The sequence below is a fragment of the Oncorhynchus mykiss genome, chromosome 19 (assembly GCF_057628025.1).
Source record: "Oncorhynchus mykiss isolate SJ-2025 chromosome 19, ASM5762802v1, whole genome shotgun sequence".
In the NCBI taxonomy this organism is placed as follows: domain Eukaryota; kingdom Metazoa; phylum Chordata; class Actinopteri; order Salmoniformes; family Salmonidae; genus Oncorhynchus; species Oncorhynchus mykiss.
In genome coordinates, this window is record NC_143040.1 from 4,437,501 (window position 1) to 4,455,120 (window position 17,620).

General features: G+C 45.6%; 1 protein-coding gene across 2 annotated transcripts in view; it reads right to left on the reverse strand.

The window, feature by feature from the left end:
- Nucleotides 1-17,620, reverse strand: part of grk4 (G protein-coupled receptor kinase 4) — a 78,590-nt gene that overhangs the window by 46,773 nt on the left and 14,197 nt on the right. For both annotated transcript variants that reach the window (XM_090209897.1, XM_090209896.1), the window contains exon 2: nucleotides 2,331-2,426. In XM_090209897.1, the coding sequence (XP_090066023.1) occupies nucleotides 2,331-2,426 (96 nt within the window). The remainder of the gene's footprint in view (nucleotides 1-2,330; nucleotides 2,427-17,620) is intronic.

Sequence of the window (17,620 nt, forward strand, 5' to 3'; positions counted from 1 at the left end):
TCAAGTTATTCTAGCCTGTATGGACATTGTTTTGCGAACAGTAATTAACACTTCCAACATTTCCACAAGTGTGTAAATGGGACATGGTCTGCGCTGATAGACTTGATCCTCTCTCCAATCAGCAGACGACGTGAGACACATTTGACAGAAATACCGAAAGTTTAAACATTTAAAAAAAAAAATAATTATAGTACTGAACCGTTACTCATGTTCTGGTATCCAAAAAGCTGAGAAGTTTCGGAATACTGAGTAACACTGACACACACACACACTTCCTGTCCCCACCCTGTGACTGTGGCGAGAAACAGGAAGGAAGTCCACTTCCTCTCTGACAGACACACCCCAATGACACACACACAAACACACAGTCTTGTACGACTAACCTTGTGGGGACACGTCATTCAGTCACGTTCCAAATCCTATTATGCCCCTAAACTCTAACCTTCACCTCCTAGAAATAGAATCTGACCTTGTGAGGACCTCTGGTATAGTTAAATAAGTCTACACACACACACACACACACACACACACACAGTTAAATAGGTCTACACACACTCTCTCAATGTAGACTGGTGTAGAATCTGCCACAAGGCCACATGGAAGGTTGAAGGAATGTTGGAGCAATTTATAGTTACAGACTGATTAACAGTCCTCTCTCTCTCACACACACACACACACACACACACACACACACAGTATCGTCATACCACTGGCTTATACCACTAACAGTCAGTACCACTGTGATACCACTAACAGTCAGTACCACTGTGATACCACTAACAGTCAGTACCACTGTGATCCCACTAACAGTCAGTACCACTGTGATACCACTAACAGTCAGTACCACTGTGATCCCACTAACAGTCAGTACCACTGTGATACCACTAACAGTCAGTACCACTGTGGTACCACTAACAGTCAGTACCACTGTGATACCACTAACAGTCAGTACCACTGTGATACCACTAACAGTCAGTACCACTGTGATACCACTAACAGTCAGTACCACTGTGGTACCACTAACAGTCAGTACCACTGTGATACCACTAACAGTCAGTACCACTGTGGTACCACTAACAGTCAGTACCACTGTGATCCCACTAACAGTCAGTACCACTGTGATACCACTAACAGTCAGTACCACTGTGATCCCACTAACAGTCAGTACCACTGTGATCCCACTAACAGTCAGTACCACTGTGATATCACTAACAGTCAGTACCACTGTGATATCACTAACAGTCAGTACCACTGTGATCCCACTAACAGTCAGTACCACTGTGATCCCACTAACAGTCAGTACCACTGTGGTACCACTAACAGTCAGTACCACTGTGATACCACTAACAGTCAGTACCACTGTGATCCCACTAACAGTCAGTACCACTGTGGTACCACTAACAGTCAGTACCACTGTGATACCACTAACAGTCAGTACCACTGTGGTACCACTAACAGTCAGTACCACTGTGATCCCACTAACAGTCAGTACCACTGTGATCCCACTAACAGTCAGTACCACTGTGATACCACTAACAGTCAGTACCACACAGTGTTGTGATACCACTAACAGCCAGTAACACACAGTGCTGTGGTACCACTAACAGTCAGTACCACTGTGGTACCACTAACAGTCAGTACCACTGTGATACCACTAACAGTCAGTACCACTGTGGTACCACTAACAGTCAGTACCACTGTAATACCACTAACAGTCAGTACCACTGTGATACCACTAACAGTCAGTACCACTGTGATCCCACTAACAGTCAGTACCACTGTGATACCACTAACAGTCAGTACCACTGTGATACCACTAACAGTCAGTACCACTGTGATACCACTAACAGTCAGTACCACTGTGATCCCACTAACAGTCAGTACCACTGTGATCCCACTAACAGTCAGTACCACTGTGATACCACTAACAGTCAGTACCACTGTGGTACCACTAACAGTCAGTACCACTGTGATACCACTAACAGTCAGTACCACTGTGGTACCACTAACAGTCAGTACCACTGTGATACCACTAACAGTCAGTACCACTGTGATACCACTAACAGTCAGTACCACTGTGGTACCACTAACAGTCAGTACCACTGTGGTACCACTAACAGTCAGTACCACTGTGGTACCACTAACAGTCAGTACCACTGTGATCCCACTAACAGTCAGTACCACTGTGATACCACTAACAGTCAGTACCACTGTGATCCCACTAACAGTCAGTACCACTGTGGTACCACTAACAGTCAGTACCACTGTGATACCACTAACAGTCAGTACCACTGTGATACCACTAACAGTCAGTACCACTGTGATCCTACCGATGGTGCGGCGTAGCTCTTCACACAGACTGATGTGGGGAAGTTTCAACATCTCCTTCCATTTCTTACTGCGCCCATTCCTCTTCCCTCCTCCACCTAGACACACAGGGAGGGAGGGAGGGAGCGAGAGAGAGAGAGAGAGAGAGAGAGAGAGAGAGAGAGAGAGAGAGAGGGGGAGAGAGAGAGAGGAGGGGAGAGAGAGAGAGAGGAGGGGAGAGAGAGAGAGAGAGAGAGAGAGGAGGGGAGAGAGAGAGGAGGGGAGAGAGAGAGGAGGGGAGAGAGAGAGAGAGAGGGGAGGGGAGAGAGAGAGAGAGAGAGAGAGAGAGAGAGGAGGGGAGAGAGGAGGGGAGAGAGAGAGAGAGAGAGAGGAGGGGAGAGAGAGAGAGACAGAGAGAGAGAGAGAGGGGAGAGAGAGGAGGAGAGAGGGAGAGAGAGGAGGAGAGAGGGAGAGAGAGGAGGAGAGAGGGAGAGAGAGGAGGGGAGAGAGAGGAGGAGAGAGGGAGAGAGAGACAGAGAGAGGGGAGAGAGAGAAGGGGAGAGAGAGAGGAGGGGAGAGAGAGAGGAGGGGAGAGAGAGAGGAGGGGAGAGAGAGAGAGGATGGGAGAGGAGGGGAGAGAGGGAGAGAGAGGAGGGGAGAGAGGGAGAGGGAGAGGGAGAGAGAGAGAGAGAGAGAGAGAGGGAGAGAGAGAGGGAGAGAGAGAGGGGGAGAGGGAGAGGGAGAGAGAGAGAGAGAGAGAGAGAGAGGGAGAGAGAGAGAGGGAGAGAGAAAGAAAGAAAACAGAGGTTAACTTACATTAGAGACATTTCCCACACATCTCATATCAGAAACACAACAATATTTTAATCCAACATTATTTCAACATCCACAACAACATCTAGCTGGCCCTTACAGACTGACAGGACAATCACAGGATATAAACAACAACAACACAACAACAACAACATCTAGCTGGCCCTTACAGACTGACAGGACAATCACAGGATATAAACAACAACAACATCTAGCTGGCCCTTACAGACTGACAGGATAATCACAGGATATAAACAACAACAACAACAACATCTAGCTGGCCCTTAGACTGACAGGACAATCACAGGATATAAACAACAACAACAACAACATCTAGCTGGCCCTTACAGACTGACAGGACAATCACAGGATATAAACAACAACAACATCTAGCTGACCCTTACAGACTGACAGGACAATCACAGGATATAAACAACAACAACAACATCTAGCTGGCCCTTATATACTGACAGGACAATCACAGGATATAAACAACAACAACAACATCTAGCTGGCCCTTACAGACTGACAGGACAATCACAGGATATAAACAACAACAACAACATCTAGCTGGCCCTTACAGACTGACAGGACAATCACAGGATATAAACAACAACAACAACATCTAGCTGGCCCTTACAGACTGACAGGACAATCACAGGATATAAACAACAACAACAACATCTAGCTGGCCTTACAGACTGACAGGACAATCACAGGATATAAACAACAACAACATCTAGCTGGCCCTTATATACTGACAGGACGATCACAGGATATAAACAACAACAACAACATCTAGCTGGCCCTTACAGACTGACAGGACAATCACAGGATATAAACAACAACAACAACATCTAGCTGGCCCTTACAGACTGACAGGACAATCACAGGATATAAACAACAACAACAACATCTAGCTGGCCCTTACATACTGACAGGACAATCACAGGATATAAACAACAACATCTAGCTGGCCCTTAGACTGACAGGACAATCACAGGATATAAACAACAACAACATCTAGCTGGCCCTTAGACTGACAGGACAATCACAGGATATAAACAACAACAACAACATCTAGCTGGCCCTTACAGACTGACAGGACAATCACAGGATATAAACAACAACAACAACATCTAGCTGGCCCTTACAGACTGACAGGACAATCACAGGATATAAACAACAACAACAACAACATCTAGCTGGCCCTTACATACTGACAGGACAATCACAGGATATAAACAACAACAACAACAACATCTAGCTGGCCCTTACATACTGACAGGACAATCACAGGATATAAACAACAACAACAACAACATCTAGCTGACCCTTACATACTGACAGGACAATCACAGGATATAAACAACAACAACAACAACATCTAGCTGGCCCTTACATACTGACAGGACAATCACAGGATATAAACAACAACAACATCTAGCTGGCCCTTACAGACTGACAGGACAATCACAGGATATAAACAACAACAACAACATCTAGCTGGCCCTTACAGACTGACAGGACAATCACAGGATATAAACAACAACAACATCTAGCTGGCCCTTACAGACTGACAGGACAATCACAGGATATAAACAACAACAACATCTAGCTGGCCCTTACAGACTGACAGGATAATCACAGGATATAAACAACAACAACAACATCTAGCTGACCCTTACAGACTGACAGGATAATCACAGGATATAAACAACAACAACAACATCTAGCTGCCCTTACAGACTGACAGGACAATCACAGGATATAAACAACAACAACAACATCTAGCTGGCCCTTACATACTGACAGGACAATCACAGGATATAAACAACAACAACAACATCTAGCTGGCCCTTACAGACTGACAGGACAATCACAGGATATAAACAACAACAACATCTAGCTGGCCCTTATATACTGACAGGACAATCACAGGATATAAACAACAACAACAACAACAACATCTAGCTGGCCCTTATATACTGACAGGACAATCACAGGATATAAACAACAACATCTAGCTGGCCCTTAGACTAACAGGACAATCACAGGATATAAACAACAACAACAACAACATCTAGCTGCCCTTACAGACTGACAGGACAATCACAGGATATAAACAACAACATCTAGCTGGCCCTTACATACTGACAGGACAATCACAGGATATAAACAACAACAACAACAACATCTAGCTGCCCTTACAGACTGACAGGACAATCACAGGATATAAACAACAACATCTAGCTGGCCCTTACATACTGACAGGACAATCACAGGATATAAACAACAACAACAACAACATCTAGCTGCCCTTACAGACTGACAGGACAATCACAGGATATAAACAACAACATCTAGCTGGCCCTTACATACTGACAGGACAATCACAGGATATAAACAACAACAACAACAACATCTAGCTGGCCCTTATATACTGACAGGACAATCACAGGATATAAACAACAACAACAACATCTAGCCGGCCCTTACAGACTGACAGGACAATCACAGGATATAAACAACAACAACAACATCTAGCTGGCCCTTACATACTGACAGGACAATCACAGGATATAAACAACAACAACAACATCTAGCTGGCCCTTACATACTGACAGGACAATCACAGGATATAAACAACAACAACAACATCTAGCTGACCCTTACAGACTGACAGGACAATCACAGGATATAAACAACAACAACATCTAGCTGGCCCTTAGACTGACAGGACAATCACAGGATATAAACAACAACAACAACAACATCTAGCTGACCCTTACAGACTGACAGGACAATCACAGGATATAAACAACAACAACATCTAGCTGGCCCTTAGACTGACAGGACAATCACAGGATATAAACAACAACAACAACAACATCTAGCTGGCCCTTAGACTGACAGGACAATCACAGGATATAAACAACAACAACAACATCTAGCTGGCCCTTACATACTGACAGGACAATCACAGGATATAAACAACAACAACAACATCTAGCTGGCCCTTACATACTGACAGGACAATCACAGGATATAAACAACAACAACAACATCTAGCTGGCTACTATAAACCACAACTCAGTGTCTGTGTGTACAGCTGGCTATTCTCATCACACACACACACACACACACACACACACACACACACACACACACACACACGCTGAAAGGATAGTGGGTCACAAAGACGGTCCGTGAAACGACCCTAAAGTGTTCCAAGAAAAACACACGTCTTATTTAAGGGTCTTTTATTTGACCTTTCACCCTCTGGTGGAGGACAACGACCCCCTCAGGGGGACTAGGAGGGTCAGGGGTTAGAGGTCAACAGCAGTGGTGTAAAATATTTATCTGTACTTTACTATTTATGGCAACGTTTACTTCACTACATTCCTGAAAGAAGATAATGTACTTTCTACGTCGTACATTTTCCCTGACACCCAAAAGTACTCGTTACATTTTGACAGGAAAACGGTCCAATTCCCACACATATCAAGAGAACATCCCTCGTCCTCCCTACTCTCTCCGATCTGGAGGACTCACTAAACAGAGAACATCCCTGGTCATCCTTACTGCCTCTGATCTGGAGGACTCACTAAACAGAGAGAGAACATCCCTAATGCCTCTGATCTGGAGGTCTCACTAAACAGAGAACATCCCTCGTCCTCCCAACTGCCTCTGATCTGGAGGACTCACTAAACAGAGAACATCCCTAATGCCTCTGATCTGGAGGTCTCACTAAACAGAGAACATCCCTCGTCCTCCCTACTGCCTCTGATCTGGAGGACTCACTAAACAGAGAACATCCCTACTGCCTCTGATCTGGAGGACTCACTAAACAGAGAACATCCCTCGTCCTCCCTACTGCCTCTGATCTGGAGGTCTCACTAAACAGAGAACATCCCTACTGCCTCTGATCTGGAGGACTCACTAAACAGAGAACATCCCTCGTCCTCCCTACTGCCTCTGATCTGGAGGTCTCACTAAACAGAGAACATCCCTACTGCCTCTGATCTGGAGGACTCACTAAACAGAGAACATCCCTGGTCATCCCTACTGCCTCTGATCTGGTGGACTCACTAAACAGAGAACATCCCTGGTCATCCCTACTGCCTCTGATCTGGAGGACTCACTAAACAGAGAACATCCCTACTGCCTCTGATCTGGAGGACTCACTAAACAGAGAACATCCCTCGTCCTCCCTACTGCCTCTGATCTGGAGGACTCACTAAACAGAGAACATCCCTACTGCCTCTGATCTGGAGGACTCACTAAACAGAGAACATCCCTGGCCATCCCTACTGCCTCTGATCTGGAGGACTCACTAAACAGAGAACATCCCTGGTCATCCCTACTGCCTCTGATCTGGTGGACTCACTAAACAGATAACATCCCTGGTCATCCCTACTGCCTCTGATCTGGAGGACTCACTAAACAGAGAACATCCCTACTGCCTCTGATCTGGTGGACTCACTAAACAGATAACATCCCTGGTCATCCCTACTGCCTCTGATCTGGAGGACTCACTAAACAGAGAACATCCCTACTGCCTCTGATCTGGAGGACTCACTAAACAGAGAACATCCCTGGTCATCCCTACTGCCTCTGATCTGGAGGACTCACTAAACAGAGAACATCCCTGGTCATCCCTACTGCCTCTGATCTGGAGGACTCACTAAACAGAGAACATCCCTGGTCATCCCTACTGCCTCTGATCTGGAGGACTCACTAAACAGAGAACATCCCTGGTCATCCCTACTGCCTCTGATCTGGAGGACTCACTAAACAGAGAACATCCCTACTGCCTCTGATCTGGAGGACTCACTAAACAGAGAACATCCCTACTGCCTCTGATCTGGAGGACTCACTAAACAGAGAACATCCCTACTGCCTCTGATCTGGAGGACTCACTAAACAGAGAACATCCCTACTGCCTCTGATCTGGAGGACTCACTAAACAGAGAACATCCCTACTGCCTCTGATCTGGAGGACTCACTAAACAGAGAACATCCCTACTGCCTCTGATCTGGAGGACTCGCTAAACACTAATGCTTAGTTTGTAAATGATGTCTGAGTGTTGGAATGTGCCCCTGGATATCAGTCCCCCCCACAATAAAATAAAATGTTGCCGTCTGGTTCGCTTAATATAAGGAATTTGAAATCAATTATACTTTTACTGTTGATACATAAGTACATTTTAAACCAAATACTTTTAGACTTTTACTGAAGTAATATTTTTCTGGCTGACTTTCACTTTTGTCATTTTATATTAAGGTATCTTCACTTTTACTCAAGTATGACAATTGGGTACTTTTTCCACCACTCAGACTGGTGGTTCTCCTATGACCCCTTCAGGGGTTCTAGTAAGGTCAGGGGTTAGAGGTCATCAGACTGGTGGTTCTCCTATGACCCCTTCAGGGATACTAGTAAGGTCAAGGGTCAGAGGTCATCAGACTGGTGGTTCTACCAGAAGAGGTGGAGAGCTGAACCCCAAAACACACGCAGCCGAGGGACCCCTGCGGAGGGATATCTTCTACAGGGACCGAGGGACCCCTGCGGAGGGATATCTTCTACAGGGACCCCTGCGGAGGGATACCTTCTACAGGGACTGAGGGACCCCTGCGGAGGGATATCTTCTACAGGGACCGAGGGACCCCTGCGGAGGGATATCTTCTACAGGGACCGAGGGACCCCTGCGGAGGGATATCTTCTACAGGGACCGAGGGACCCCTGCGGAGGGATATCTTCTACAGGGACCGAGGGACCCCTGCGGAGGGATATCTTCTACAGGGACCGAGGGACCCCTGCGGAGGGATATCTTCTACGGGACCGAGGGACCCCTGCGGAGGGATATCTCTACAGGGACCGAGGGACCCCTGCGGAGGGATATCCTACAACATACACACTGTTTTCCCTCTGGAGGACAGCATCTCATATAGAGGACAACATCTCATATAGAGGACAGCATCTCATATACACCAGTCCAGGAGAGACAGAAGAGGGAGAAGAGGGAGGAGAGGAGAGGAGAGGAGAGGGAGAAGAGGAGAGAAGAGGAGAGGAGAGGGAGGAGAGGGAGGAGAGGATGAGGAGAGGGGGGAGAGGGAGAAGAGGGAGAAGAGGGAGAAGAGGGAGAAGAGGGGGAGAGAGAGAAGAGGGGGGAGAGAGAGAAGAGGGGGGAGAGGGAGAAGAGGGAGGAGAGGGAGAAGAGGAGAGAAGAAGAGAGGGAGGAGAGGGAGGAGAGGGGGAGGAGAGGGAGGAGAGAGAGGAGAGGAGAGAGAGAAGAGGGAGGAGAGGGAGAAGAGGGAGGAGATGAAGGAGAGGAGAGAGAGAAGAGGGAGAAGATGAAGGAGAGGAGAGAGAGAAGAGGGAGAAGAGGGAGAAGAGGGAGGAGATGAAGGAGAGAAAGTGAGAAGGGGAAAATGAAGAAGGGTAGAGACCCTTCCTGGAATGAAGCACAGCGCTGGTCTGTTCCATTCCTGACAAGAGGCTGACCTGGTATAAATGACCTTTTTAAAGAGAACATTGTCTGTTCCCAGTGAGTAGGTACCCAAATAATGTTTGCATTTAAACCTCAGGTTTGGGATTTTGTCTGTGTATTTTCAACAGTGTGCAGGTCTCCATCATTTCCTGGTTCGAGAAAGACAGTTACAGGCCCTATTCTAGATACAGGCCCTATTCTAGATACAGGCCCTATTCTAGATACAGGCCCAATTCTAGATACAGGCCCTATTCTAGATACAGGCCCTATTCTAGATACAGGCCCTATTCTAGTACTATGTCACTTATGACATCGCCAGACTAAATGTCTTCCACATTTCAAAGCGGCCTTTTATTGTCCCCCAGCACAAGGCGCACCTGTGTAATGATCATGCTGTTTAATCAGATGCTTGATATGCCACACCTGTCAGATGGATGGATTATCTTGGCAAAGGAGAAATGCTCACTAACAGGGATGTAAACACATTTTTGCACAGAATTTGAGAGAAAATAAGCTTTTTGTGCATATGGGACATTTCTGGGATGTTTTATTTCAGCTCATGAAACATGGGACCAACACTTTACATGTTGCGTTTATACTTTTGTTCAGTATAAATGGAATTCGGTCAGAGAGACACACTCCTCTCTCTCTTTGCCTCCCTGTCAAAACCCATTGGAGGTGGTCAGATGGCCTCAATAACTTCACTAATAAAACACAATTATTCACTGATGATCCTTCAAATCATTTGATCATCCCGTCAGAGAGTTAATATAAACTAAGTTGTTTTAAAACATCTTTTAATACAATTTATTTCCCTAGAGATTTAGCATAACTATTAGCATAATATCTCATGTTATTCACATCAGACATGATATTGATCCTGTTGTTATTATCAGACATGATATTGATCCTGTTGTTATTATCAGACATGATATTGATCCTGTTGTTATTATCAGACATGATATTGATCCTGTTGTTATTATCAGACATGATATTGATCCTGTTGTTATTATCAGACATGATATTGATCCTGTTGTTATTATCAGACATGATATTGATCCTGTTGTTATTCACTAGAGTCCTATTGAATCTGGTCTAAAGTAGTGCACTAGAGTCCTATTGAATCTGGTCTAAAGTAGTGCACTAGAGTCCTATTGAACCTGGTCTAAAGTAGTGCACTAGAGTCCTATTGGACCTGGTCTAAAGTAGTGCATTAGAGTCCTATTGAACCTGGTCTAAAGTAGTGCACTAGAGTCCTATTGAACCTGGTCTAAAGTAGTGCACTAGAGTCCTATTGAACCTGGTCTAAAGTAGTGCACTAGAGTCCTATTGAACCTGGTCTAAAGTAGTGCACTAGAGTCCTATTGAACCTGGTCTAAAGTAGTGCACTAGAGTCCTATTGAACCTGGTCTAAAGTAGTGCACTAGAGTCCAATTGAACCTGGTCTAAAGTAGTGCACTAGAGTCCTATTGAACCTGGTCTAAAGTAGTGCACTAGAGTCCTATTGAATCTGGTCTAAAGTAGTGCACTAGAGTCCTATTGAATCTGGTCTAAAGTAGTGCACTAGAGTCCTATGGGCCCCTGGTCTAAAGTAGTGCACTAGAGTCCTATAGAATCTGTTCTAAAGTAGTGCACTAGAGTCCTATTGAACCTGGTCTAAAGTAGTGCACTATAGTCCTATTGAACCTGGTCTAAAGTAGTGCACTAGAGTCCTATTGAATCTGGTCTAAAGTAGTGCACTAGAGTCCTATTGAACCTGGTCTAAAGTAGTGCACTAGAGTCCTATTGAATCTGGTCTAAAGTAGTGCACTAGAGTCCTATTGAACCTGGTCTAACGTAGTGCACTAGAGTCCTATTGAACCTGGTCTAAAGTAGTGCACTAGAGTCCTATTGAATCTGGTCTAAAGTAGTGCACTAGAGTCCTATAGAATCTGGTCTAAAGTAGTGCACTAGAGTCCTATTGAACCTGGTCTAAAGTAGTGCACTAGAGTCCTATTGAATCTGGTCTAAAGTAGTGCACTAGAGTCCTATTGAACCTGGTCTAAAGTAGTGCACTAGAGTCCTATTGAATCTGGTCTAAAGTAGTGCACTAGAGTCCTATTGAATCTGGTCTAAAGTAGTGCACTAGAGTCCTATTGAACCTGGTCTAAAGTAGTGCACTAGAGTCCTATTGAACCTGGTCTAAAGTAGTGCACTAGAGTCCTATTGAACCTGGTCTAAAGTAGTGCACTAGAGTCCTATTGAATCTGGTCTAAAGTAGTGCACTATAGTCCAATTGAACCTGGTCTAAAGTAGTGCACTAGAGTCCTATTGAACCTGGTCTAAAGTAGTGCACTAGAGTCCTATTGAACCTGGTCTAAAGTAGTGCACTAGAGTCCTATTGGACCTGGTCTAAAGTAGTGCACTAGAGTCCTATTGAACCTGGTCTAAAGTAGTGCATTAGAGTCCTATTGAACCTGGTCTAAAGTAGTGCACTAGAGTCCTATTGAACCTGGTCTAAAGTAGTGCACTAGAGTCCTATTGAACCTGGTCTAAAGTAGTGCACTAGAGTCCTATTGAACCTGGTCTAAAGTAGTGCACTAGAGTCCTATTGAACCTGGTCTAAAGTAGTGCACTAGAGTCCTATTGAACCTGGTCTAAAGTGCACCTAGTTAAATAAACCATGCTAGAGAAAAAAAACTGCCTGGTCACGGGGTGCAGAAAGACACTCAGCCTTATTAAAACACTGATCTTAGACCTGTCTAGTCACGGGGTGCAGAAAGACACTCAGCCTTATTTAAACACTGATGTTAGACCTGTCTAGTCACGGGGTGCAGAAAGACACTCAGCCTTATTTAAACACTGATCTTAGACCTGTCTAGTCACGGGGTGCAGAAAGACACTCAGCCTTATTTAAACACTGATCTTAGACCTGTCTAGTCACGGGGTGCAGAAAGACACTCAGCCTTATTTAAACACTGATCTTAGACCTGTCTAGTCACGGGGTGCAGAAAGACACTCAGCCTTATTTAAACACTGATCTTAGACCTGTCTAGTCACGGGGTGCAGAAAGACACTCAGCCTTATTAAAACACTGATCTTAGACCTGTCTGGTCACGGGGTGCAGAAAGACACTCAGCCTTATTTAAACACTGATCTTAGACCTGTCTAGTCACGGGGTGCAGAAAGACACTCAGCCTTATTAAAACACTGATCTTAGACCTGTCTAGTCACGGGGTGCAGAAAGACACTCAGCCTTATTAAAACACTGATCTTAGACCTGTCTGGTCACGGGGTGCAGAAAGACACTCAGCCTTATTTAAACACTGATCTTAGACCTGTCTAGTCACGGGGTGCAGAAAGACAATATTTTCAGTCGTTGAGTTTGACAGAACAGACGGCGAGAAACGTCTCTCATAATTAAGATCCTGTGGTCTCCAGAGGAAAGAGAGAAAGAGAGACAGAGACAGAGATAGAGACAGAGAGAGAGAGAGAGAGAAGTCAGCATGTCACAGTACAGTCCACCCACATCTGTTGTATTTGGCGCATGTAGCCTAGTGGTTAGAGCGTTGGACTAGTAACCGGAAGGTTGCAAGTTCAAATCCCCCGAGCTGACAAGGTACAAATCTGTCGTTATGCCCCTGAACAGGCAGTTAACCCACTGTTCCTAGGCCGTCATTGAAAATAAACATTTGTTTTTAACTGACTTGCCTAGTTAAATAAAGGTTAAAAAATAAATTTATGCCATTTTCCAACTGTTAATGACTTAGTGGTGGGAGAGTCGACTCCAAAATAATTGATTCCTCCTCTCCTTGCACATTGACTCACAGAGTCAACTCCAAAATAATTGATTCCTCTACTCCTTGCACATTGACTCACAGAGTCGACTCCCAAAATAATTGATTCCTCCACTCCTTGCACGTTGACTCACAGAGTCGACTCCAAAATAATTGATTCCTCCACTCCTTGCACATTGACTCACAGAGTCGACTCCAAAATAATTGATTCCTCCACTCCTTGCACATTGACTCACAGAGTCGACTCCAAAATAATTGATTCCTCCACTCCTTGCACATTGACTCAGTGTCGACTCCCATTTCTGACGGGGGGCAAGATTCGATTCAGCTAAGAATCGACTCCTAAGATTCAGTGTTGCTGGAACGGAGGCGATTGATTAGTTGGCATACTTCTGAGCACACAAGACACAAGCATATTTAGAGGGACGGAGAGAGGGAGGGGGGGGGGCGGAGAGAGGGAGGGGGGGACGGAGAGAGGGAGGGGGGGGAGAGAGGGAGGGGGGGGGACGGAGAGAGGGAGGGGGGGGAGAGAGGGAGGGGGGGGGACGGAGAGAGGGAGGGGGGGACGGAGAGAGGGAGGGGGGGACGGAGAGAGGGAGGGGGGGGGACGGAGAGAGGGAGGGGGGGACGGAGAGAGGGAGGGGGGGACGGAGAGAGGGAGGGGGGGGAGCAATATAGGCAGGTCAGCACCAGACAGACAGAGAACCGTGCACTAGGTCTATCTATCAGTATAGGCAGGTCAGACACCAGACAGACAGACAGAACCGTGCACTAGGTCTATCTATCAGTATAGGCAGGTCACTCACCAGAGACAGACAGACAGACAGAACCGTGCACTAGGTCTATCTATCAGTATAGGCAGGTCAGTCACCAGACACAGACAGAACCGTGCACTAGGTCTATCTATCAGTATAGGCAGGTCAGACACCAGACAGACAGACAGAACCGTGCACTAGGTCTATCTATCAGTATAGGCAGGTCAGTCACCAGACAGACAGAACCGTGCACTAGGTCTATCTATCAGTATAGGCAGGTCAGTCACCAGACAGACAGAACCGTGCACTAGGTCTATCTATCAGTATAGGCAGGTCAGTCACCAGACAGACAGAACCGTGCACTAGGTCTATCTATCAGTATAGGCAGGTCAGTCACCAAACAGACAGAACCGTGCACTAGGTCTATCTATCAGTATAGGCAGGTCAGTCACCAGACAGACAGACCTAGTGTACGGTTCTATCTATCAGTATAGACAGGTCAGACACCAGTCAGACAGAACCGTGCACTAGGTCTATCTATCAGTATAGGCAGGTCAGTCACCAGACAGACAGACCTAGTGTACGGTTCTATCTATCAGTATAGACAGGTCAGACACCAGTCAGACAGAACCGTGCACTAGGTCTATCTATCAGTATAGATCACCAGCTGTATTTCACAACAGAATGCGGTATCTCGCAATTCCTTGTCTTGCAATGTTTCTCAACTTTATTAAAACAGAGGCTATGATATTCTATAGACAACAGAGAAAAGAGAAGAGGGAGGAGCGGGCCAGCCAGGGAGAGAGAGAGAGAGAGAGGAGCGGGCCAGCCAGGGAGAGAGAGAGAGAGAGGAGCGGGCCAGCCAGGGAGAGAGAGAGAGAGAGGAGCGGGCCAGCCAGGGAGAGAGAGAGAGAGAGGAGCGGGCCAGCCAGGGAGAGAGAGAGAGAGAGGAGCGGGCCAGCCAGGGAGAAAGAGAGAGAGAGGAGCGGGCCAGCCAGGGAGAGAGAGAGAGAGAGGAGCGGGCCAGCCAGGGAGAGAGAGAGAGAGAGGAGCGGGCCAGCCAGGGAGAGAGAGAGAGAGAGGAGCGGGCCAGCCAGGGAGAGAGAGAGAGAGAGAGAGGAGCGGGCCAGCCAGGGAGAAAGAGAGAGAGAGGAGCGGGCCAGCCAGGGAGAGAGAGAGAGAGAGGAGCGGGCCAGCCAGGGAGAGAGAGAGAGAGAGGAGCGGGCCAGCCAGGGAGAGAGAGAGAGAGAGGAGCGGGCCAGCCAGGGAGAGAGAGAGAGAGAGGAGCGGGCCAGCCAGGGAGAAAGAGAGAGAGAGGAGCGGGCCAGCCAGGGAGAGAGAGAGAGAGAGGAGCGGGCCAGCCAGGGAGAGAGAGAGAGAGAGAGGAGCGGGCCAGCCAGGGAGAGAGAGAGAGAGAGGAGCGGGCCAGCCAGGGAGAGAGAGAGAGAGAGGAGCGGGCCAGCCAGGGAGAGAGAGAGAGAGAGGAGCGGGCCAGCCAGGGAGAGAGAGAGAGAGAGAGGAGCGGGCCAGCCAGGGAGAGAGAGAGAGAGAGAGGAGCGGGCCAGCCAGGGAGAGAGAGAGAGAGGGGGGAGCGGGCCAGCCGGGGAGAGAGAGAGGAGCAGGCCAGCAGAAAGAGTCATGCTCACATGTCTTGGTAATCTGGATCTCTATTCCCTAAAGTTTGCCTCTTTTTACGTCAAATGACAACGTTCCCCAACTAAAACACTAGTCAGGTTAAAACACTAGTTAGGTTAAAACACTAGTCAGGTTAAAACACTAGTCAGGTTAAAACACTAGTCAGGTTAAAACACTAGTCAGGTTAAAACACTAGTCAGGTTAAAACACTAGTCAAGTTAAAACACTAGTCAGGTTAAAACACTAGTTAGGTTAAAACACTAGTCAGGTTAAAACACTAGTTAGGTTAAAACACTAGTCAGGATAAAACACTAGTTAGTCAGGTTAAAACACTAGTCAGGTTAAAACACTAGTTAGGTTAAAACACTAGTCAGGTTAAAACACTAGTCAGGTTAAAACACTAGTCAGGTTAAAACACTAGTTAGGTTAAAACACCAGTCAGGTTAAAACACTAGTTAGGTTAAAACACTAGTCAGGTTAAAACACTAGTCAGGTTAAAACACTAGTCAGGTTAAAACACTAGTCAGGTTAAAAGACTAGTTAGGTTAAAACACTAGTCAGGTTAAAACACTAGTCAGGTTAAAACACTAGTCAGGTTAAAACACTAGTCAGGTTAAAACACTAGTCAGGTTAAAACACTAGTTAGGTTAAAACACCAGTCAGGTTAAAACACTAGTTAGGTTAAAACACTAGTCAGGTTAAAACACTAGTCAGGTTAAAACACTAGTCAGGTTAAAACACTAGTCAAGTTAAAACACTAGTCAGGTTAAAACACTAGTTAGGTTAAAAAACTAGTCAGGTTAAAACACTAGTTAGGTTAAAACACTAGTCAGGATAAAACACTAGTTAGTCAGGTTAAAACACTAGTTAGTTAGGTTAAAACACTAGTTAGTTAGGTTAAAACACTAGTTAGGTTAAAACACTAGTTAGGTTAAAACACTAGTCAGGTTAAAACACTAGTCAGGTTAAAACACTAGTTAGGTTCAAACACTAGTTAGGTTAAAACACTAGCTAGGTTAAAACACTAGTTAGGTTAAAACACTAGTCAGGTTAAAACACTAGTCAGGTTAAAACACTAGTTAGGTTAAAAACACTAGTTAGGTTAAAACACTAGTCAGGTTAAAACACTAGTCAGGTTAAAACACTAGTTAGGTTAAAACACTAGTTAGGTTAAAACACTAGCTAGGTTAAAACACTAGTTAGGTTAAAACACTAGCTAGGTTAAAACACTAGTCAGGTTAAAACACTAGTTAGGTTAAAACACTAGTTAGGTTAAAACACTAGCTAGGTTAAAACACTAGTTAGGTTAAAACACTAGCTAGGTTAAAACACTAGTTAGGTTAAAACACTAGTTAGGTTAAAACACTCAAAAGAACATATGCTTTCGGTTCGGGATTTTTTTCTAAATGTTAACGATGCCAATGTTGTTTAAACGTCACGCCCCTAACACACAAACACACAAACATGCACGCCCGCACACACACACACAGTAAACAAATTCCGCTGTAACTGCAAGCTGCCTGGATAGACTTCCTGCTTAGAGAGGAATACAGGTTTGATCAGTCTACTGTCTACTAGAGACAGAGAGAGACAGAGAGAGAGAGAGAGAGAGAGAGAGAGAGATATATATATATATATATATATATATATAGAGAGAGAGAGAGAGAGAGATAGAGAGATAGAGAGAGAGAGAGAAAGAGAGAGATAGAGAGAGAGAGAAAGAGAGAGAGAGAGAAAGAGAGAGATAGAGAGAGAGAAAGAGAGAGAGAGAGAGATATATATATATATATATATATAGAGAGAGAGAGAGAGAGAGAGAGATAGAGAGATAGAGAGAGAGAGA